Source organism: Salmo salar, chromosome ssa14 (genome assembly GCF_905237065.1).
Source record: "Salmo salar chromosome ssa14, Ssal_v3.1, whole genome shotgun sequence".
In the NCBI taxonomy this organism is placed as follows: domain Eukaryota; kingdom Metazoa; phylum Chordata; class Actinopteri; order Salmoniformes; family Salmonidae; genus Salmo; species Salmo salar.
Window position 1 is genome coordinate 67,810,163 of NC_059455.1, and position 25,358 is coordinate 67,835,520.

General features: G+C 44.4%; 1 protein-coding gene across 1 annotated transcript in view; it reads right to left on the bottom strand.

The window, feature by feature from the left end:
* Positions 1 to 2,925: 2,925 nt before the first annotated feature.
* The window catches only part of LOC106569864 (teashirt homolog 1), a 35,468-nt gene continuing 13,035 nt past the window's right edge, over positions 2,926 to 25,358 (bottom strand). Inside the window, exon 2 of the mRNA XM_014141542.2 lies at positions 2,926 to 7,394. Coding sequence (XP_013997017.2) covers positions 4,036 to 7,394 — 3,359 coding nt within the window. The 3' untranslated portion in view covers positions 2,926 to 4,035. The remainder of the gene's footprint in view (positions 7,395 to 25,358) is intronic.

Genomic DNA, 25,358 nt, shown 5'->3' on the forward strand with positions numbered 1-25,358 from the left:
TTATAATTCAGTATGTTTACACATATGAATATTACACAGAGTAGACTGGCTGTTATAGGAGAAAACTGAGAATGGATCAAAAACATTGTAGTTACTCCACAATACTAACCTAAATAACAGAGTGAAAAGAAGGACGCGTGTACAGAATAAAAATATTCCAAAACATGCAACCTGTTTGGAAAAAGGCACTAAAGTAACTGCAAAAAATGTGGCAAAGAAATTAACTTCATGTTCTGAATACAAAGTGTTATGTTTGGGGCAAATTCAACACAATACATCACGGAGTACCACTATTCATATTTTCAAGCATGGTGGTGGCAGCATCATGTTATGGGTATGCTTGTCATCGGCAAGGACTAGGACGTTTTTTGGGATAACAATAAACGGAATAGAGCTAAGCACAGGCAAAATCCTAGAGGAAATCCTCGTTCAGTCTGCTTTCCAACAGTTACTGGAAGACAAATTCAACTTTCAGCAGAACAATAACCTAAAACACAAGGCCAAATATACAATGGAGTTTTTCCTGAGGGGTCTAAGTTAGTTTTGACTTAAATCACCTTGAAAATATAGGGCAAGACTTGAAAATGGCTGTTTAGCAATGACCAACCAATCAACAACCAGAGCTTGACAGAGCTTGAATAATTTTTTTTATAATAATGTGTGAATATTGTACAACCCAGGTGTGCAAAGCTCTTAGAGACTTACCCAGAAGGACTCATGGCTGTAATCACTGACAATGGTATTAGTTCTAACATGTATTGACTCAGGGGTGTGAATATTGATGTGTAATTTAGATATTTCTGTATTTCATTTTCAATAAATTTGCTAATATTTCAAAAGTAAAAATCACTTTGTCATTATGGGATATTGTGTGTCGATGGGTGAGAAGAAAATACAGTTAATCCATTTTGAATTCAGGCTGTAACACAACAAAACAAAATGTGGAATAAGTCAAGGGGTATGAATACTATCTGAAGGAACGGTATATGTGCAGCATGTGATACCAGACCATGAGTTCAAATGGCCTTGAGCGTTTGCTAGAGCCTGCCTGGAGTACCAGATGGTTTGCACGTTTGGGACTGTTCCATTGGTTCCATTGTGCCAAGCAAGCTCAAAGAAGCACAGGTAAAGCATTTTTAATTAAATTCCAGTAGATAGTAGACTATACCACTCAACCAGCAGCTTCTTTACATAAAGGGAACTTGGTAAGTGGACCCCACGTCTACCCAATCAGTGACTAAACATAAGCCGATACATAATTTCATAAGATACTGTACCTGAACTTCTCCCAATAAATGTTTTCCATTTAAGAATATTTCCACCTGTATGTAACAACTGAACAAACCCCATATATTTGTTTTTCAAAGCATTGTTTACCCCTAATGTTTATGTCCCATATCGACTCAACTTTTCTCTGTGACTTAAATCCCTTAGAATGTGTTTTTTTCCTTTTATGACTTCCCCAGCTCCTTATTGTTTCTCTCTAAAGTGCCTCAGGCGAGTGTAAAAGAGATGTGTGGGGTGGCAGTACTGTGTCATCTTAAATACCTTCCGGAAGAAACCTGCCATGCCCCCTTTATCAAGTTCCCAGGTGCCTCAGAGAAATTGGAGGCTTAATTCTATAATACACCTGAAACTGTTAAGTCCCTCACAAATCCTGATTTTAATGACAATGTCCTTTATTCTCTATATTTTGGCAAGAGAAGTGACTAAGCCTACTGTATATACCCATTTCCTGTGGTAACTTAAATTTGAAACTATTCCTACTGGGATTAAATGTGCTGAGCGTCAATTCTTTGTGTTCTGATTTTCTCAAATAGTCAGATGCCATTGACTACTGATCTCTGAACTTGTGGAGGACAATTGCTCTGGCCTATCTGTGATGGCATAGAAACGAATCTCTTACTGTAATTTACAATGTGTATGTTACAATATCTAATGACATCATTGGATTGGGCAGAAGATATTAGATTTTGCAATCATCAAAACAATAAGTTTAGTTCTCTACCGGTCACACTGGTGTAACTATGATACTATTTAACCAATGATTTATGGCACATGACATACGCAACACTTATGACTATACTACGACACCTGTCATTACCAATCCATGACATTCAAGAGATTCGTACGTAATATTATTTGATTGACTGATGTGTACGGTTTTGGGAAACTATTTGTCCGTTCAAGTAAAAGAGTTTGAGATGATATATTCTCTCTCATACCCAGTATTTTTCTTTTTCTCTGTGGCCCCCTGTGTCCACAACACATAACCGTCCCATAATTGAGTTGAAAGGAGTAAACGTTTGATTCCTGAGGCCCACGAATCCCCCCGGAATCCAGTGTGTTGCGTGCGAGGCAAAGCTATGCAAATCTGCTTAACTGTGCCTCCCGATGTTGTCGTCTGCTCTGCAGGTAACTGCATTGTGGCCTTATGATTACAGCGATTTACATAGTCTAAGCGCTAGGACCGCGCTAAGATCATTAACAAAAGGGGAAGGCCGTCACCAGAAACAGCAAACTGCTATGAGAAGACAGAGAAGCTTAACAGGCGCTGTTGTGCCAAACCCAGAAGTTTCTCGACTCCATTGTCACGTGAATCGCTTCAAAGTGCAGCTTGTTGGTCACTGTGACACATTACCTCATTTCTGTGACTTCATTAATGCTCATTGGTGTGTGTCATCAAGAGGCTGACAGACAAAACACACAATTTGACAGACAATATGAGTGTCTCTAATCAGTGATAGACAAACTACATATGAAAGGTCATGTCTTGACCACTTAAAACGCAAATATTTTTTCTGAGGGTCAGGTTATCTTGAAGTCGAGAATTTACATATCCATTACGAATAAATTAAATGTATGTTTTCCTCCATGATGCTACATAGCCTTATTGAAAGAAATATCCAATTTAACAAAGCAGAATCCAGGTTTAGAGTTTATTTTACAATTGCAGAAAAAAAACAATACTTTCATGATTTAGAGGATAGATTTCTGAACAGTATTAATGATAAAACATTGAAATGTATAATTTATTGTGCATTGCATGTTTATTTTAACATACAGTACCATGCATCAGAAGAGATGGCCGTGTAGTTATATTTAATCATGTAAACCACAACGAAGGACCTACTTTTCATTGAAAAAAGGACATGTTCCGGCTCTACAGTATATATATACTGTATATATTTATACCTATATACAGTACATAGTTATTTGTTTTTTTCCATATTTTCTATAAAGTGACAATATAAAAATGCACACAGTACAAAGAATGTTGAGCTTCTGCAAATAGCAAGATATGATTACATACATTTACACATACTTGCTGATCATTTATATATTTATCAGTTTTAAAACTTCATTTACAAGTTGAAACTGAAGCGGCACACAATCATAAAAATACAACTGGTATCAAAGCAAATATGGCAATACCACCATTAAATAATACTTGATTAGTGAAACAAATATGCAGAGAAAAGCTTAACATATTCATGAGTATTCTGTTCTTTCTGCAGTTTGTCAGCAGGCCTACATATCATCCTTTAACATGTTCTATCCCATATGCAATTTTGAGGTGATCAGAAGTGAGAATCTAAACGTTGAAATGTCATCGTGCCATGGAGTTTATTAACAATCCTAATGTGTGCCTCTTCATAGTAGCCCAAGTGCAGAAATCCTTCTTACTTTTTCTCTTAAAATGTATTTCCAATATGATTAGTTGAAAACAACAAAAAACCTTCATATCAATCACATATTTTCAGAATTTGTGTGTTTGTGTCAACATTTTTTTTATGTTGGTTTAATTCACTGAAAAACATGCACAGACAAAAGATCCTAAAGATCATAGAAACTATCTGCTGAATGTGTGTTGAAAAATAAAAGACAACTGAAATCCAAAACAGAACATGGCCCAGTTTTATGACAGCAGTTACTTCGGACTGATTCCAAAGTCTCAGTTATGATGCAGTGCAGTATTGAGATATAGTGCAACAATTCAGTAATCAGTCATGCCATCAGCTTTGTCCACCTCAATTAGGCTTTATCAAACTTTTCTAGTTCAGTGACAAAGATGAGGTGGTCCTCTGGCGACTTGCCATGTGTTTTGCTAAGGTGAAGCTTGACCGCGTGCTTGCTGACAAAGGTCCGATTGCAGAGCGTGCACTGAAATACAGAGCCTGAGTCTTCCTCGGTAAGTCCCAGGGAACTGAAAGTCTTCTCTGTTATCATTCTGGTAACTGCCTGCTGCTCCCTAATGTGATCTATTGAAAGCTTGGAGAGGTCCTTCATGCTAAAGCCTAAGTGGGACTCCAAATGATTTATGTAAGAGGAAGGAGTCCTAAACTGAGAGGCACAGTCACTGCACAGAAACAGGGGCTGGCCCGAGTCAATGTTCTTCAGGAATTTTGTCCCGCCTGTCCTCCTCAGCTGGTACTTGACGTTGGCCAGCCAATGGGAGATAGTGGTCAAGGAGAGACCGGTGAACTTGCAGATGTGGACCCGCTCCTGGGGGCCTAGGTCAGTCATGACGAACTTGCCTTCAGACGTCTCCCGGAGACAGGAGGTAAACTGGGCCTGAAGGATGAGGAGGTGCTGAGGATTCCAGTTGGACTGCCGTCCTTTCCTTTTCTGGACTGCAGAGAGCTCCTCCAAGCCATCCTCGAAGGCGCTGTTGTCCGCATCAGATTTCTCCGAGATGGAGGACGGAGTGGAGGATTTGGGCGTCAGACGGCCAGTCAGGTTCTTGACCATGTCGGAGATGTCCATCAAAGCATTTTGGGACGACAGAGATTCAGACAAGCTTGAGAGGATGGGTCTGTTGCTGTTATTGGTATTACAGTTGGTAGTGCTGTTTAGCGTAGTGGAGGTGCTGTTCGTAATTAGTCCGTTAGTGACTTTGGATTTCGTCAAGTCCATGGGCTGGTCATTGTTGTCATAGAATCGATTGATTGACTGAACTTGTTTGACCTGAGTGGAGATGTTCATGGGCTTCTCCAGGATGTTGTTACTGATCTTGTACAGCTTCGACAGAGGGTCTAGATAGGGGGTGGCCGTCTTTGAGGCCTTTCCCAAGTGATTGTTCATGATGGACTGCAACGCACTGAGGGGGTTGACAAAAGGCTGCTCCGGTGAGTGATCAGTGATGATTCCCAAGCTGCTACAGCTGTTGCCAACTGCCGTTTTCTGCATGTCTGTTCCGTTCTTCGTTGACAAATCTGCTTTGTTGTCTTTTGCCTCTCCCTCTCTGCTTCTAGGCTCACTCTGATCCTCTACGGCAATGTTTTTCACTGGCTTGGGTGAGCCCTTCCTCTCCTTGGACAGTGGACAGGGTGACTTGGCAGATCTCGCTTTGCATTTATTTTCGGAGGTCTTTTCCTCCTTCTCCTTCTTCACAGTGACTTTCCCTGTGACTTTTTCCACCAGCTCTTCCATGGCCAACACATTGTTCTTGTGGCTTGGAGGTGGGGAAGGGCTGCTTGGAGAGTGGATCAGATTGCTGGAGTCAGAGGACATCATCTTCAAGCTGCTAGTGCTGAACAAGGGTTGAACCACCTGGACACTCTGCATGGAGGACTTCAAAGACCCATGGAGCTGGTAGGCAGCGTGGATGCTAGGGTAGCCAGCACCACCCCAAGTGGGCGTGCCAGTCTGGGCCTTGCTGATTGCACTTGACACAGTGAACTCTAAGGACTTCAGGATATCCAGACCTCCTTTGGGAGTCTCCTCCAGGTCTTCCTCTGTGAGATACTTGTAATGTCCAGCCTTGCCAGGTTTCTCGCATTTCTCAGTCGGATCCTCTTTCTCCTCTTTGATCTTCTTCTCTGGTTCACTCCTCTCCATGTTCTCCTCATGCTCCTCCCTTTTCTCTTCAGTGGAGGAGGAGTGCAAGGGAGGAGAATCAGGCTGTGACTTCACATTGGGCACCAGGAGTCGTGTAGAGGTCGGAGGGAGAGGAATGGACTGTATATTTTCCTCAACCACGGGGTCAAACACCAACTGCTTCCCCTTTTTGGACGCTGAGTTGGTCACTTTCAGAAAGTGTCCTGTGACCATCATGTGGGCTGTCAGTTGTTGCAGGGTGTCGTGGGAACTCCCGCACTCCATGCATTTGAGGATTTGGGCCTTACGCGCCTCAAACTGCCAGGTGTAACTGGCACCATTTTGGTAGCCGTAGCGGTTATTTGCTGTGACATAGGGGTTAACTACTTTCTGGTCTTTTGAGGTCTCTCCCAGGTGTACACCAGGTGTGTTGTGGACAAACTCTGGTGAGCATGGGGACACCAAGTCCTGAAATGCTCTTTTTCTGGTAGGGGGCACCAGCTTTGAGACGAGGGCTGACATGGGTTCTTTTAGAGGCACTTTCTGGTAGTGTTTCGTTTTGATCATGTGGACGCTCAGGTCCTGCAGGGATTCAAAGGAGTGTCCGCAGTACATGCACTTGAGCACCTTTTGAGCATCCTCCTTTCCTTCCATCTCCATGAGGGAGCGCTTACGGGGCTTGGACCACCTCTTTCCCCGCTCCTCCTCTTTGTCTTTGTTGTCATCACGGTAGTGGCCTGACTCACTCATGTGCACCGTGAGCCCCACTAGTGTGTCATAGGCTCCGCTGCAATCCTTGCACCGGAACTTGCTGGCACCGGTGAATACTGGGCCGTAGAGCTTGTTGTTCTGCCGGTACAGCTGCACAGTGCTAAAGAGGCTTGGCTCGGGGAGGAGATTGTATGGTGTATGCTGAAGAGTTTTGGCCAAAGCTGCTTGGTGCCAGTCGTAGGCCACTCCACCGGTGCTGCCAGTGTTGGTAGTATTAGCGGTGCTTGTAGCGCTAGTGTTGCTGGTAGTGTTGGTAGGGGCAGAGGTGCCACTGCTGCTGTTGGTGTGGTTATTATTGTTCACAAGGCTGTTAGCATGACTGTTAAGGATAACGTTGCTCCCCTTGAGGTTGCTTCCATTGCTGATCACACTGCTGACCTTGTTGCTGTTACTTCTCAGCATGTCCATGGTGATGCTAGACCAAGAGGCTTCAGAGATCAGGTTAGCATAGACGGCTTTCATCTGCGCCAGGCTGTCCTGCAGAGACAGGCCGTTGGGGACCTTCAGGTGTTCTACTTCTCCTCTGACTGCCTCTTCCTCCTCCTTATCAAGTCCGTCCTTGGAGGGAGTACTCTGGAAGTCAATAAGCTGGTCGCTGGTATCACTGAGCGGAGAGGCATAGCCGGCGTCCGGGTTGGTCCCATTGCTGAGCGGGGAGTTCTGGAAGCTGAATCGGTCCCCGGCGTCGTCATCCTCGTTGCAGAGGTACTCGCCGTCATGGCCGTCTAAGGAGAGGCCGTCGTCCTGCAGGTGCTCCTCATCGATCTTGTCATCAGCCTTAAATTCCTCCTCGTCCCCATAAGCTGAAAAACACAAGAGGAGAGAAAAAGGGACATCAGCCAACTCATTGGGGCAGAACATTCCATCAGATGTGTATAAAGATTCTTGATGTGTTTATCCCGTAATGTGTGTTTGTGTTTAACGTGTGTATACCATGCATGTCTGTATCTCTGAGTGTGTAAGAGTGTGTAGGTGTAATGATTCTTAAGATATTTTAGTCAATAGTCCTGGCAGAGGACGCAGCTTTGCAATTATAAAAGTGGCAAACATCCATATCTTGACGATGATAGATAGTCCCCTACACTGTGCAGCCTAACGAAGGTATCAAACAGTATGGCTCAGCAAGGGTAAAGGAGAACACAGATGAGCAAGAGGAATATTTCCCCTTGAGTTCAAAAACTAGGGACACAAGCACAATTCTACATGATGGAAAACCGGTTCCCAAAGCAGCAGATGCATATTAATCAACACTGAGAGTCCACTGCGTTTGACAAAAAAGGTCAGTAGCCTACATTCAGTATGTTATAACTCATGTTTGTTGCTTTGTAGTGATTTTATGTTTTAACTGCATGCTATCATACACTCTATATGGATGTATCCTGTTGAATGCAAATATACAAAAGAAAGTTGACAGTGTTAAATCCTATCCATTTCAAATATCCAAATGATTAGACTGCCCAGAAAAAAAGGTGACCCCAACAGTCACAAGCCAGTTCATGTACTAAAATGGCTTCCTCTCTTCTAGATGGAGGGCACTGATTCTCTCTGACTTTGAACCAGTCTCTGCTGCCACTGTGCCACTCACACCCTGCCCGTGACGTGTGATGTAGCGATAGCGGGTGAGCGTGCCAGGCCCTCGGCTGGGATGGCATAGAGTTGGCATTGGCAGTGGAAGTCCTCACAGTATGACGCGTGGAAATTGCCGGTGGACATGACATGCCATGTTGTCACCGTCCATGCTGTACTAGTTCTCAGGGAGTCAAGTGTGCCGGCTTGCGGGGAGAAGGGAAACAGTGTTACCCACAGAGGATGGGGGCGTGAGTTCTGAGTATACTTTCTCCACACAGAATGACTGTCAAGGTTATATCAAGGTTCCTCTACATTTAATCATAGTACTTCATCATAGTATTTTTTTTAAATCAGAATTGAGGAAAAACTACACATTTGACCTATATGTTTATAAAAATAAATAAATGTTTTCTTCAATACCAAAAAGATGATGTAGTCCTTATGTGGTAGTTCATCAGATAAAGGACGATTAAATGTTTAATAAGTAACAACAGCATGGCTATGGTATGTGGCTAATGAAATAGCATTTTCCTCTGGATTTGACACTTTTAAGTGTTGCCAGCCTCGAAAAGAGAATAATGGAACTCTTTGTCGGGGCACAAGATGAGAGAAAAATACTCCATCCATACCATTTATTTAATGACCATTATGGAACGGGACTGAGCACTTAACAAGGCACTGCCTGTGTTGATCAGCTGCCTGAGTGGTTATCTTTAATGGCAGACAAACGACATGGGATACCAACCCCTGTAGCTATGCAGGAATTACGGCAGAAATGTTACTTTGAGAATAAGCCTATAACCAGTGTCAACTGTCTCTCAAGTATAATTCCAGGCCCTCTGGACTCCGAGACAATGTCAGATATCAACTTCCTCTAAACTGCACTAAGTAGCAAATTAAGAATTGTAGAGGAACGTACTTCCAGCTGTCAAACCTGTTCGAATTTAGCAATATTTATGTAATGTTTCATTCAATATGAAAATGTGCTGCACGGTAATCGTAAAGGAGAAATACACTGAGAAAAGGACAGAGAGAGGGAGTGAAAGAGAGACAGAGACAGACAGATGGAGACAGTGCTCAGGCAGTTCACCTTATCCTCTCCCATAAGATGCTTGTCCAAGGTGCCAGTATCAGTCTCTAGCGAGGAGGCAGATGTGCTGTCAGCCCCAGAACAGCGTGTTGCCGCTCAGGCCCATAATCAGAGAAGACATAATACCTGATGTTTGTGAGCTGCCATTTACTGCTGCCTGGGAAAAGCTGGAGGGCCATAAGCAACTGTGACTACGGTGTGTGTGTGTGTGTGTGTGTGTGTGTGTGTCTCAGTCTCGCTGTGTCTGTGCTGGTATAAATGTGTATGAACATCCATCGCTGTGCTAGAAAAGATAATACTACACTATTGCTCACATAATACCTGCAATCTATCTGTCCAACTATGCCTAGCCCAGAGTCCGGCATTACACCCTTTCAAAAAGAATCAAATTCAAGCCAATGTCAACAAAATCTAAAAATCAACAGCATTGTCAAGAGCATTCCGTATTTCATTTCATTAGAGCGTTTGGTTGAGTACCTCAAAGCACTGAAAACTCCCCCATCACACTTACTCTCTCGCAGTCTCTAAATAGCTCATCACACTAAAGAACGCACACCCCCCCAAAAAATTGCCGTCTCTAATATAGTTACCCTTAGCTCTCAATGAGTGGAATGGGTAAAGAGGGAACGCCTTGACAGAAAAGACAGACAAGACAACCTGACACCTCTTAAAAATAAAGTCAGTCTTTTCCTGCACACACCTCAGCCCAGACCCCCCCTACACACACACTTCCCCCGACACCCCCAGTCTGCTGCCTCCACCTCGACAGCCATCAAATCAAATCAAATTGTATTTGTCACATGCGCCGAATACCGTGAAATGCTTACTTACAAGCCCTTAACCAACGACGCAGTTCAAGTGTCAAATCATGTATCAGTGTCAGGTGTTCGGGTCAGGGGGGTGGGTGTCAGTGTCCACAAACAAGCCTTTGTGGACACAAGAAAGAAAAAAACATAGAAGTCGGACATTTTTTCTTCTTCTCTCCCTCCTTTTTTGCCATCTGTGGGGGAAAAAAGAGCTCCTGGTCCCACCGGCGGCTAATAAGGCAATCAGAGATGGAGAGATGCTGACACTACTCGTTGAGCCGCCGCTTTCAAGCTTCACTCAGAACAATGGAGGGAGGGGGAGGGAGAGGGAAGGATTAAAATGGGGCAGGGAAGGAAGGGGGATGTCTGTTGTGGTTGTCAGTCAAAAAAAAGAGGGAAAATAAAAATAAGCCCACTTTGTGCTGTCATGGAGAATGGAAGAGGAAAAGGTTTGTAACAAAAAAAGGAGGAAAAAAGGTGCATTTAGGAGTTAGCTGACAGAGGTGTGAGCAGGGGAGTTTGTCTGTCTATGGGTGGGTCTGAAATGGTAGAGGGAAAGTATGTGAAATTGACTGTAACCTGAGGCAGCAAGATACAAAGTAGAAGGTGTGCATTTGTTTGTGTGTGTGAGTGAGGGTTGGTTGGTTTGTAAGCATCTATTCCTATCTACCCACCTGGTGTGCTAGGGAGATATTCTGTGTGCATGTATCAATCAGGTGTGTCCCTGTGTGTGTGTGTGTGTGTGTGTGTGTGTGTGTGTGTGTGTGTGATGGTCTCACTACATTCATGTGTTTTTTTTTGTATCTGACAACCCATGTGTGTGTTTGTGTCAGTGTCAATGACATGTGTGTGTGTTAGTATGTGTGTGCGTAAATGTGTGTGTCAAACACAGAGGGGACGTGTGACGGCTGTGGAAAGGAGAGGGAGAGCAGGCCATCTGCGTCCAGAGACGAGCCTGTCACTTTGGCCCGGGCTTCCTCCAGACAGGTGACACCTCGGCAGGACACTACCGGGCCTTTGCTGTCACACACACACACACACACACACACACACACACACACACACACACACACACACACACACACACACACACACACACACACACACACACACACACACACACACCACCCCTAAGTGTATAGTACATAGATGAAAACAGACGGACATTCTCACAGTCACTCACACGCAAACATGTACAAGCCTTCTCTATGCCAAGCTCAAATCTGTGATATAATACTACATTTAGAAAAAAATTGTCATCTGTTATAGCTAAGCATAAAAATAACCTTCCTACTCTCACAGTACTGTTTCTACATTGTGTCTGTGGCACAGAGTTTGTGATACTATGCACAATGAATTCCCAACTAGCTGTGCTTTCTCTCACACGCAGTGCCGCGTTGACATTCTCAAAAATTACATCGGAACAACTGGAGAATCAACTGCTTCAAAACAAATTACATGGAAATGAAGTTTTGCTTCCTGAGAGAACCGGCAGTTTCTCTCTCCATATAATGTTATATTAGAACGTCTGAAAAATGGAGTCATTTCACATACTGTATATTTCTACTTGCTCGTTTCTCTTGTGCAAATCTGCCACTTAAACCCATAATGCTATCTGTCATGGGACGCTGAGGCTACACCATTTGGCTGGTGTCAAACTTAACCAAAGCCTTCGGGAGAGAAACAACGTGCGACAGGGAGCGAGTGCAGTTGAGCGCGAAGCAGCACCACCGAATTGCAACTCACACACATGCCACACACACACACACACACCCCTCTCAACCCTCCTTATTTATTTACTCTGTCTCTGAGAAGAGGACCAATCCCGGCAGTCATTTGTGGTGCTAATGTCCAATTCCGCCTGCTCTCACTCCTCTGATTTAGCCTGTGTCGGGCTCTCTGCTATTCCAGACGGGCAACCGAGTCGCCGTTTAGACGGCCTTCAAAATGGGGGCTGAAACGTTGCGAGTCGTATTCCTTTCTCCCCGCTTCGCTTTGTCACTGGCCCCTCTGCTGTGATGGCTTTGGACAGGCCTGATCAGTGTGTGTCATTTGACCTGCATGGTGTATGTGTGTGTGTGTCAGGGAGAGGGGGACAGTGGGACAGGCTGTAAATAAAATGACATTATTATTTCCTCTGTCCTATCATGTAGAAAACCCAATTATGGTAATGCAGAGCATGTCAGGGAGAATACGGCAAAATCTCTTTCTCCCTCTCCCCTTCTCTTCTCTTTCTTTCTTCTTCTTCTCTGGGACAGCCACTGCTGCACATGCCGGGGTGGTGTGATCCTGTCTGTTCCAAGCGCTAGCGGGCCCGATGCTAAAGCAAGCTGGCGTTTAGGCCTAGTGCCTACGTTCGCTAAGACTAACTGAGGAAAAACTGCCAGACCTTTTCATTTACGTCTGTGTGTAAAAGGGTCGACAGCATAGGCTTCATTTCGAGATGATTCTCAGTTGTTCCCTTTGTAAAAAAAAAAAAAAGAAGAAAAAAGCCACAGGGCATCCTATTTGTTGGGCATTTTATTTACTGTAATGGTGAGGACATCTTTGTTTTTTTTACTTATCTCCTGACTGCTGATGGTATACAATCTCCTATAAGAAATAATGAAGGTATTATTTCAGTAAGCAAAGTTTGAATGCTATTTCGGGTGTCCAAACCAATTTGCCCCTCAATATGCCCAGGCACAATCTATAGCAGGGAAGAGCAATCCCAGGCCCCGTCCCCGCAGGAGGCCTTTTGGTAGGCCGTCATTGTAAATAAGAATTTGTTCTTAACTGACTTGCCTAGCTAAATAAAGGTTAAACAAATCAATTCTGTTTTTACCCCTCTTTTTCCATCATACAATCCTTGCTTAGGGAGTTACCCTAAGCATGGGGGGGTGGGGCTTTGAAGTTCTGAGGCTTGTTTTACACGGACTCCACCCACCTCTCTCCAGTATAACGCCCCTCCCTCCCACCTCTATAAAGTGACATTGATTTGTGCTGCCGTGGATTCTGTGGAGTGGTTGCTATACATTAATATATGCTTTACCCTCAGCTTCCTCTTAGAAAAGTCTGTTCACAGTTCCACGCCCCCCAATCCCCGCCGCCCATGTGGAATAATTAACCATATGGCACAATACCAGCGGGGCCTCCAATAGCTGGTGTACTGTTCCAGCAGGACGTGCAAATTCATATATTCGGCTTTCCAAACAAATCTTCATGAGGTGGAGGAAAACAATGTTTGCTATGCAACTGAGTGCCCGTGTTCACTTTCGACAAGACATATGAAATGTCGGCTAAAGATAATAAAGATGTATAATGTAAATATACATTAAAGATACAAAGTTGTATTAAGATAATTTGATATGACACACCTTTTATCAAAGGTATAACATATTTGTGCCTTCTCATACACCTTTCGGAACACACCCCCATTCTCATCGACGGGGCTGTAGTGGAGCGGGTCGAGAGTTTCAAGTTCCTTGGTGTCCACATCACCAACAAACTATCATGGTCCAAACACACCAAGATAGTCGTGAAGAGGGCACGACAACACCGTTTCCCCCCCAGGACACTGAAAAGATTTGGCATGGGTCCCCAGATCCTCAAAAAGTTCTAAGGTGGCACCACCGAGAACATCCGACCGTAAGGCGATACAGAGGGTAGTGCGTACGGCCCAGTACATTACTTAGGCCAAGCTGCCTGACATCCAGGACTTATATACTAGGCTGTGTCAGAGGAAGGCCCAATTGTCAGACCCCAGTCACCCAAGTCAGACAGTTCTTTCTGCTACTGCACGGCAAGCTGTACCGGAGCGCCAAGTCTAGGACCAAAAGGCTCCTTAACAGCTTCTACCCCCAAGCCATAAGACTGCTGAACAATTAATTAAATGGCCACCCGGACTATTTACATTGACCCCCCCTTTGATTTTACACTGCTGCTACTTGCTGTTTATTATCTATGCATAGTCATTTTACAAATGACCTTGACAAACCTGTAACCCCCGCACATTGACTTGGTATCGGTACTCCCTGTATATAGCCTTGGTATTGTTATTTTATTGTGTTACTTTTTATAAAAAATGTACTTTAGTTTATGTAGTCAATATTTTCTTAAATATTTCTTGAACGGCATTGTGGGTTAAGGGCTTGTAAGTAAGCATTTCACGGTAAGGTCTACTACACCTGTTGTATTGGGCGCATTTCACACACAAACGCACACACTCCAATGTAATGTCCATCCTTATGCAAAGCGTGGCCTACTTCATCATAGGTCTTTGTTTAAACCCTAAGGTTGTGTAGCACAATTTCCCTGTCATCTGCGAGTACATTAACTTGCTGGCCACAGCCAAATTATGCTAATGGCCTGCTAAAATGGGTCATATACTGTAGACTGTGCATTTTACATCAGCTTCAAACAATAGGGTAAGGGGAGGGGAGGTGACAGGACTATTGGGTTGTGGAGGGGGGAGTTCTATCATCTTTGACCACTGTGACATCCCCATCCAGAAGAGGGAGATAAGTCAGGCATGAAGACATTACTAACGGTTTACTCACTGCATGTATTCCACCACAAATTCTTAGTCATGGGAAAAGTTACCAATCGTGACCACCCGTTTCATAATGTATTATTATTTATTGTAATAAATAATACATTTTAGGGGCTAGATCAGCTTTAATATTGCAGATAGATTGTAGCTTCTAACAATGCAATTGTCTACATCACTTCCAATCACCCAAAATATATATTCACATACAGTACCAGTCAAAAGTTTGGACACACCTACACATTCAAGGGTTTATCTTTATTCGTACTATTTTCTACATTGTAGAATAATAGTGAAGTCATAAAAACGATGAAATAACACATATGGAATAATGTAGTGACCAAACAAAGTGTTAAACAAATCAAAATATAGTTTACATTTTAGACTCTTCAAAGTAGCCACCCTTTGCCTTGATAACAGCTTTGCACACTCTTGGCATTCTCTCAACCAGCTTCACGAGGAATGCTTTTCCAACAGTCTTGAAGGAGTTAGCACATATGCTGAGCACTTGTTGGCTGCTTTTCCTTCACTCTGCGGTCCAACTCATACCAAACCATCTCAATTGGGTTGAGGTCAGGTGATTGAGGAGGCCAGGTCATTTGATGCAGCACTCCATCACTCTCCTTATTGATCAAATAGCCTTTACAGGAGGTGTGTTTTGGGTCATTGTCCTGTTGAAAAACAAATAATAGTCCCACAAAGCGCAAACCAGATGGCGTATTGCTGCAGAATGCTGTGGTAGCCATGCTGGTTAAGTGTGCCTTGAATTCTAAAAACATCACTGACAGTGTCACTAGCAAAGCACCCCCACACCATCACACCTCCTCCTCCATGCTTCACTGTGGGAACCACACATGCAGAGATCATCCATTCACATACTCTGCGTCTCACAAAGACATGCCGGTTGGAACCAAAAATCTCAAATTTGGACTCATCAGACCCAAGGACAGATTTCCACCGGTCTAATGTCCATTGGACTTGGTCTTTTACCAAATAGGGCTATCTTCTGTATACCACCCTTACCTTGTCACAACACAACTGATTGGCTCAAACACATTAAGAAGGAAAGAAATTCCCCAAATTCACAAGGCAATTGTTAATTGAAATGTATTCCAGGTGACTAATTCATGAAGCTGGTTGAGAGAATGCCAAGAGTGTGCAAAGCTGTCATCAAGGCAAAGGGTGGTTACTTTAGTTCACCTTTAAACTATTAAGAACAAGCAGCATGAAACCTTAAAGTTAACTGATTCAGCAACAAACAAAAAAACTAAAGAAATGTCACAAATAAACTTCTGGTAATCACTCATTTTAATCCCCTGCTCTTCGCTCCTGCATTGCAGTACATGTCTCTCTCCTTCCCTGTTCTCATTTTCTCCTTTCTCCCCTCCTCTGTTTGTCCATGTTCTCTGGGAGCCATCTTTGAGCAGCCATAGCGACGGGTGCAGTCTATAAATCACCTTTTCCCTCCACTGTCAACTCCAGGCTGCTCAGAGATGAGACAATGGCCATTATATCATAAGCACTGCAGAGCCAACCCCCATCTAGCTGGCTGCTGCTGTTAAAACCTATGCAACTACAAAGTCCCAACGTTTCGCTAATGTTAGCTGAATGTTACTGAACATAATGGACTAGTATAGCCTCTGCCCCCAATATCACTGCTTCGCTGAAATAATGCAACCAAAACGTCCTAACGTTTTGCTAATGTTAGTTGAGCGTTAGTGTAGCCTATGACACCCACCTGGTTAAGCTTTGGGAGAAACTGACTGCAAGGTTTAGCTATTGTAGTTAGTGAAGCCTCTGCGTCATATAGTGATTTCTGAAGAGCTACATTTAAAAACCTATGGTTTTGGAAAGGTTAACAAAGTCAATATTGGACTGCTTCTAGAGCCACTATAAGCGCTCAGGTTTCGCTAAGGGTAGGACTCCGCCAAACATGTTCTAGGATAAGCAATTCCCAAGACCACCTGCAGTGACATCCTTCCCAAATATCTGTGGCATTGGTAGGGCCAAATTGAATCATGTGGGGACATTATTTGTATCACTATCTACCTATTTATTCCACAGATATTCTTTGACTTCAAGGAATTCCAGGGAGCTTGACGAAATCCAGTCCCTAGTGTTTCTATCCAGTCCTAGTCTTTTCTCTGCATGAACTAAACCTAAAAACACATTAAAACAAACTGAAATCCACATGTACAAGAGTTTTCTCTGGGGAAAAAAAGAAAACAAAAATAGGGCCTGTCCCTTTAAATCTCCCTCTGAAGTCACCTGTGTACAGCCCCCTGACAGTGGAACTTCCCTGGCCCAAACAACAGCTGCTCCCATCTCCTAGCAACAACCAGTTGATGGATGACCCCAAAGATGGATAATTACCATAAATCACTCTCTTTCTGCGTAGGAGAGAAAATGGCGAGGGAGAGAAAACAAAAGGCTTTCTTGGATACACCTTTCCATGAACCCTTGATGCATCGGTCACACTTTATTTGGTGAACATTTTCCATGAGGAAGTTAAGTTAGTAACCATCTCCCTGATTGGATAATCACCGGTTGCTGCCCAATCGGCTTGGCCGTAACAAAAAATTGCAGCAAATCAAAAGTGACATTAAAACTTGTTTTGGACAGATCTTTGCAAGTTTCTCGAAAGTCAGAGGCAGTGTTTTTTATGGCTACATCCAGTGAATAGAGGCTGTAAAATGTAACCAGATAAGATGAATCGCGTAACAAAAAACTGCACTAGAGGAGGAGAGACAAAAGAAAACAAAGTGGACTGTGAAGGGAGAAAGGCAGCATGGGGGAGTGAATAGTGGTGAGAATGATGAGAGAGGGAGGGGGAGAGAGAGAGAGGGGGGGGGGCAAGAAGAGGCCATGACCTCACCAGTTCTGTCTGGGTCTGGTTGCACAATAACCCATCAATCAACCCGTCCCTGTACCCTCAGCCCTCCCCTATATTCACATGGGCTGTCTGCTTTGTACACCGCTGAGGAACAACATGCACACACACAGGACACACACACACACACACACACACACTCTTCCCTGAAACTGACCCCTTGTCTCTGAGGGAAAAACCCACACAGCCTGTGGATGAGTCAGATTAGAGACAGCAAAACTGGCTGCACAGGCAAACACATGTACGCACGCACAGACACAGTGATTGCCAAATCGAAGTAACTGATCACATGAGAACATCGTCTTCATTCCACAAAACAATGCCAACTCCATTCACATACATACAAACAACGTGACAGAAAATGGATCTTGTTACAGTATTGCACTGGTCTGTGTGGTCAAACAATCTCATTTATACCTTTTAAGTAAAGTGTAACTGGAAAGTTCAGCAATGAACAAAAAGGGAACAAGAAAGAATAACAATTCTGTCAGTCCACACGGGAGTGCGTGTGTGTTTATGCATGTGTGTTTGTGTTTATGTATGTGTGTGTGCGCACAAAGGAGGTGGGGGGGGGCGTGAGGCCTATTCCTGATGGCCGTGACAGTGAACTGACAAAAGAGGGAGGCAGAGGGGGAACGAGAGAGGCCCTGAAGGAGGAGAGACACTAAATCACAAACTGGCCTTTCACAGAAGAAACCACGTCACTGGGGATCAATACCCACATCTCTGATTGTGTGTGTGTGAGTATGTGTTGTGTGCGCGCCTGTTCACAGTGGTGTGTGTTGAGATTTCCCAGGGTAGGGACATGACTCTTAGTAAACCATCCATAACAGCTTAGGAGAGAGAGAGAGGGGAGGAGGAGAAAGGGGAGACAAAGACAGACAGACAGACAGACAGACAGACAGACAGACAGACAGACAGACAGACAGACAGACGCAGTAAGTGAAGGAATGTGCATGGTGAGAAATGGACAGAGTGACAGAGCGAAAGAGTGAGAGAGAGAGAGCGAAGAGAGAAGCAGTAAGTGAAGGAGTGAGCATGGTGAAAAATGGACTGAGAGAGAAAGAGTGAGAGAGAGCGAGAGCGCACGCGAGAGAGAGACAGGAAACCATCGCTCAACACAACATAATATCGTACTGAGGGCAGACTTTGGAGTGCTAGAACATTCTAGAAATGGAGACGAAAGAGAAGCTTACCTCCCTGGCAATTAAACTTTTGCACAGTCTCTGAAAGTGCCCTCTAACCAAGGGAATGGTGACTGTTGGGTTGATCTCGGAACAGTCGTGGAGAGAAATGTGTGTGTGTGTGAGCGCGCAGGGAGGGCAGTAGTGAGTGATCCCTGTCAGCTTGCATGTGGCAGCCAAAATAAATTAGGCTTATGAAGACAAATGAAAAAGGGGGCCAGGCGAGTGACTTGGTGGGAGAGATGCAGAGGAGAAGGAGGGGGAGAGTAGGAGAAGGGGGAGGATGGGTGGGGTTAGGGATGGGTGCATGTGAGATAGAGAAAAATAGAGAAAGAAGGAGAAGAGAGGGAGGGATATGTAGAGGACAGAAGGAAAAGACACGGACAGCTAGGAGAGACTCTGTGTGTCTGTATGTATTCCAGCTGTGTATCGCACAAACTTTACTTTCTGTGCTCTCCATCTTCCTCGGTTTCTCTCCCCCTCTCCCGGTCTCTCTCCCCCTGTCTCGGTCTCTCTCCCCCTCTCTCTCAGGCAGTGTCATATGCGGTCCAGTCTGTGTAGTTTGCCAAGGCCTGGCCCCTCCATGATAAATGACACGTGTCATTCTGTCAGCCCCTGCCACTGGAGCTGGGAGGCCCCTTAGTGATGTATGACCCGGCCAAGCTGGGCTAAAGGAAATCAGGGCCATTTTGGCAGCGAGTACCAAAAGACCACAGCCCTTTATAAGATACCCTGTGTGTGTTCCTTTATACGAGACCCTGTGTGTGTGTGTGTGTGTGTGTGTGTGTGTGTGTGTGTGTGTGTGTGTGTGTGTGTGGATCACAAACTTTGCAAAGAGATATTTGAGAACACACACTATATGATACACACACCTTGTAGGAACGTACGTGCGCGCACAGACACACAGTCTAGAAAAGTACACCTCTCTCATAATGAATAGTTCCAGTCGTTCCATGAAACCCTATCCAATCTCCCTCCATCCACCCCAGAGACACTGACTTCATTTAATATACTGAATACCTCCAAATTGGACTGTTCATTTTATATCTCCTCAAGGGGAGTATAAGTGCATGTGGGTGTCTACCTGCATGTGTGTGTGTGTGTGTGTGTGTGTGTGTGTGTGTGTGTGTGTGTGGTGCATTAGAAGCTGTCAGACATACTAGCAGAGGGAGACAAATCATAGTCATGGTCTTTCCAGCTGTTTCCCAAATGTGGTGTGCAGGGGAGAGAGTGAAAAGGCTTCACTTTGAGTTTTGTTGCTTGATGCTTCCCAGAGCCAGATAGCTGACAAACCAAGCCAAGGGGAATGGGACACTGTGGTACCACACACACACACCTGGTCCGTCAACACCCTGCGCAAGCTGGTATAGGAACCGAGCCGATGCCAGCATCACACCAATATATAGTGCACACACACGCACACAGACAAGCGCACACACACACAGACAAGCGCACACAGACACACGCACACAGATATTCAACAGAAGACTGAACAGAAGTACAAAAAACTTTAACTGGGACATTCGATAGAATATCTTATCGCGTAATTCACAATTGTAAACGGTGAAAAAATTCCGTATTGCACCATAACATACAATCTGGTGTACCTGACAGATTTAAAAGATATCCAAATGAAGGACCAATGAAAAACGAAATACTTCACTGACAGAAGTCTTTCATCAACCATCCACACCTGCCATTTTGTCAGATGTCTGAAAAATGTGTTTCCTAAAAAACAAAGCATCTAGTTGCCAGACAAAACACACACACACAATGCACTGGGTGTTGTGGGGACTGCGGTGGTAGTGGGGGTCGTGAACTTTGGATGACCCCATTTGATTGGGCGTTGGGCTGGGCTGAGACTCCGGGGAAAAGGGAGAGAGAGAGAGAAAAAAAGAGTCATTAAGGAGTGAGTGATGAGTGGCAGGCATGGCTGACCTCCTCCAGGCCTTTTCTCTCTCACACCCTCCCTCCCATTTGCTCTCCCTCCCTCTCTCTCTTACTGCTTCTCTTTCACTCCTCCTCCTCTCTCACTTTCTCACTTGCTCCTCCCTCGCTCCTCTCTCCCTACTTATCAGTTCCTTGTCTTTTTCTTTCTCTCTATTCTGCTCATGCTCTTTCTCTCTCTCCTCTATGCCCCACTCTCCCACCCAACCTCCCCCTCACTGTTTCTCGCTCCTCCTCTCTTTACACTCACTCTGCCCTGCCCCTTACCTTCCTCTTTACCACTCCCTCTGTGCCTTTTGCACTCCCCCTCTCACATCATGCTGTCTCCCTCTTTACCTCCGTCTATTTTTCCTCACTGTCCGCCCCAAGACTTAGACACTCTATCCCTCTATACTGTAACGCACGCACGCTCGCACTCACGCAGGGCTAACAGCCCTTGCATTATTGGCAACGAACAGACAGTGAATATTTCGAATTCTCTATTACCGGATTATCACTGCAACGATCAAGTGCGATTAAACATCATCTGCAGAGCAGTGAAACGTCACACTTGCGTAGTGTGTTTGAGCTCTACTACATTTTAGCTGGGAGTGCGCATCTACAAATCACCTTGCATCACATTGTGTGATCAAACGGATCCCGTCAAAGTCGCACTGATAATTGGATAAATTATAATTAGTTTCAATCCAACCAAAAACACCTATAGTCAATTAACCTTTTAACCTCTGAACCTGTGTCCTCACAGGCAGACAGATACTGAAGGCGTCAACAACGAACCGGGTCAATGATTGCCGGATGACCAGAGATATTAAAAACATGGATGTTTGAGTCAGCCACAATAGTTGGCCAATGTTCGACTTAGCTAATCACTGCCTGACTCTAGCTGTCTCGCTCTCTCAGTGTCAGACAGACAGGATTCAATCATTGCAGATGGCTTGATTAATTTTCCCCGCTGTGGGACAGATGAACAGACAGCAGGAGTAGAAGACAGAGGGACGTACAGACAGACCACTTGAAAGACAGTCAGACTAACGCACACACAAGTCTTCAGACAGACCGTATGAGAGATTGAGTGACAAGACAGACATGGGAAAGAGAGACAGACATATGAGAGATCCGCTGAAAGGGCATACAGACAATTTGAAAGACAGAGAGTCCGAACAACCCACAGTAAGCCGTACTAACAGACAGACAAGTCTTAAGACAGACTGTATGACAGACTACGTGACAGGGCAGACATGACACAGACAGAGAGACAGACAGAGAAGGGGTCTGGAGGGTCTGGGGGCACCCCACTGTTCCCTAAGACAGAAGACTTAGAGTCGAGCTTAGAGCCCCCCCAGTGACTGACACTGTCTGAGTCTGCATTGGACCAAAGAAAGCTTTCGGCCCATTTTGTGGCCACATGTGCCATCGAAGAAACCAGACAAAAAGCAGTAAATTGCTCTCCTCCTTTCCCTCTCCAAAACCTATTGAGATTCTACAACCAGGACGTATGGCGCTTCATGACTATCGACAGTGCTAGAACGAGGAAAGGAACATATAAAACAGGTTTGCCAGAGTGCTGCATAGGACACAAGCTCACTGAGCCGAAGAGAGAAGTGCATTACACTCTCTCCTTTTGTCTTCTAGTTCATATTCTTATAACAGGCTCGCTGGCTCTGCGCGGTTACACCTTGAGGGAGAGAGAAGGGGATGAATAAAGAGAGAAAGAATAAGCGAGAGAGTATGAGAGAGTAGATTAAGGCAGAGAGGTAGACAAAATGAGAGAGAATATGAGAGAGAGAGAGGACAGAGGTAGAAACGAGAGAGACAAATAGGGAGAGAGAGCGAGAGAGAGAGAGAGAGAGAGAGAGAGAGAGAGAGAGAGAGAGAGAGAGCAATAAAGATGAGACCGAGACTGTGACAGAGAGATTGAGGAAGGAGAGAGAAATGGAAAAAGAGAGAGGGAGGTGAGGCTTCAGCAGAAAGCTGTGCAACCTGCCCTGGCGTCTGGTCCAGTCTCAAGGACAAACTGTCATCTGTGGGCAGTATCCATTCCCAGATATCTTATCTACAGGGCCCAGTAAACTGTTGTCCGGGAAAAAATTATATTCATTGCTTTTCTAAGACCCTTATCGGTTAAATAAACACTCCTCGGGGATAGAAATCCCCCCCATCTCAATGTGCTGAGACCAGCTTTTATCCATCAGCTCGCAGCAAAAACAGCACCAATTTTTATTTGTCTTAAGTCGTGATATACTGCGAACGCAGATTTAGAGTTGTGGATTTATATCGAAATACCCCAAATCCCGAACAAAGGGAGAAAAAGATGAGTAGCATCGCAATGTAAACATCTCAACCCCAACAAGTAAGGTAGGGGAAACAAAACGCAAGGGGTTAACACATTTCAAGTGAAACTTTAATGAGACGAACGATACAACAACGTCTTGTAAAGCAGTACGTTTGACTTTTCTGTCAAATGTGTTGTTGTTACGGGATGTTTCTCCAAGTATGGCAGTTTAGTCACACATGCTTATGGCTTGTTGATACTCCTGGTGTGTCTGGAAAGCCTTATAGATGGAAGTCTGTGTAACAAGTCACTGATTAGGGGTTCAACATAATATTTTTCACTGGGCCTGGCTAATTGAAATGCACTCAGACAAAGTATTTTGGGACTGGTCTTCTGGACTAAAGGCAATTTTAATGGAGGCTTAATCTGGGTCTGGGAAAAAATGGCCCTTGTTGACACAGCAATGTACTCTGAGTGATAGGAAGAGAATCTGATATTTGATCAATGCTGAAGCCAAATGAATCCTGAGGAATGTTCTGGCACAATTTATTTGGAGCATTAAATGCCAACACCCTTCAATCCTTAGTCTTTGTGCTATCTAAGCATGAGGAAACTGCTGCTGATGTCATGAAACTTCCCAAGTGTCAATTGGCTGTTCATGACGTGGCTTGATTCCATGTTAGCATGATTACACTAGCTAACATGGAACACTGTTGCCACCTTCAAGTAGTCGTTAATACACGCTACCCTATCAAAAGCATCCATCCAGAGCACGCACGCACACGCACACACAGAAATGACTACCTGAAATGGGCCTGTATTTCATTTCCCCCCTCCCTCTCCTACCCTCAGCTTGCCCAAGGGTGTTAGTGCTCCTCAGCGTAAAATGGGGGGCCTGTGATAAGAGAGAGTGTGTGAGAGAAAGAGAGAGAGAGATTGTTCTAGATCCCACTGCCTCTAAGGGAACATATATCCACCTAGCAACAGCTGTAGGACAGTGTGTGTGTGTGTGTCCAACATATATCCACCTGGCAACAGAGGCAGGACAGAGTTTGCAGGAGTGAGTGTGTGTGTGTGTGTGTGTGTGTGTGTGTGTGTGTGTGTGTGTGTGTGTGTGTGTGTGTATGTATCTGTGTGCACGTGTGTAGTGCAGACACATCTAGTCAAGGGCTAATAACAGCGCGGCGGGAGTCGCTGGCCCTCGTAAATCAATGGGGAGAATAATTGCTAATACACTGGTTATCGATTAACGAGGCTACCCCGCCGCCCGACGGCTCAATTTCAATGGGGGGCTGTGGCTACGTGCTAACAGTGCTAACACAGCGACAAGGGTAAAGTGTTATTTCTCTTGCACGCAACACAGCTGGGCTGGGTGTTTTGTAGTGGGGGGGTAGTAGAAATGACTGGGGGCCTCGCCAGTAATTCTTAATTGACACCTGTCAGGGTAATGGCGGCAGTCACAGCTGCTGCGGGAGAATTTCTCCCCACTCCTGTTCATCTGTCACTTTTAATACCTTTTCCTTGCAGTCCCCCGCCCCCCCGCTCTTTCTTTTTCACTACTTTTTTCACTCTCTTCCCTCCACTCACCCTTTAATTCACTCTACTACATTAGTGTCCAAAGCTTCTGCTAAGGTAATAAAGAGGATTTTTATTTGTGTGATTTTGTTTTGTTTTGTACAGAGAGGTTAAGATAGGAAGTGGAAAACAGGCAGTTGATAAGTTAGGGGAGGAGCTACACAAAGCTCCCGGATGTTGATTTCTTCTGAAAGGCAGTTAGAGTTGGATATCAGAGAGCTGCTTTTTGTTTCTTGCTAATTGGTCATTCAGATGAAATAATACATGCTAAATATGGTCCAAAAAAAAGCATTGGCTGAAACTCACTGTCCAATATATAAAATAAAACATTGCGCTTGCGCCAAATGCACTAAACGAGCTCTTCACAGGTTTATCAATCCTTTACTCATAAAATTGTAATGGTTTGTAAAAACAAAAGAAAAATGAATCAAACTCTGTCACGTACTGGCCGTGTCAGAATTAGAGGTCAACCGATTAATCGGAATGGCCGATTAATTAGGGCCGATTTCAAGTTTTCCTAACAATCGGAAATCGGTATTTTTGGACACCGATTAAAAAAAATAATGTTTTAATGATTTTTTTACACCTTTATTTAACTAGGCAAGTCAGTTATGAACACATTCTTATTTTCAATGACGGCCTAGGAACGGTGGGTTAACTGCACTGTTCAGGTGCAGAACGACAGATTTTTACCTTGTCAGCTCGGAGATTCGTTTTTGCAACCTTCGAGTTACTAGTCCAACGCTCTAACCACCTGCCTTACATTGCACTCCACGAGGAGCCTGCGTGGCACGCTGACTACCTGTTACGCGAGGGCAGCAAGAATTAAAGCTAGCATTAAACTAATAAAAAACAAACAATCTTCACATAATCACTAGTTAACTACACATGGTTGATGATATTACT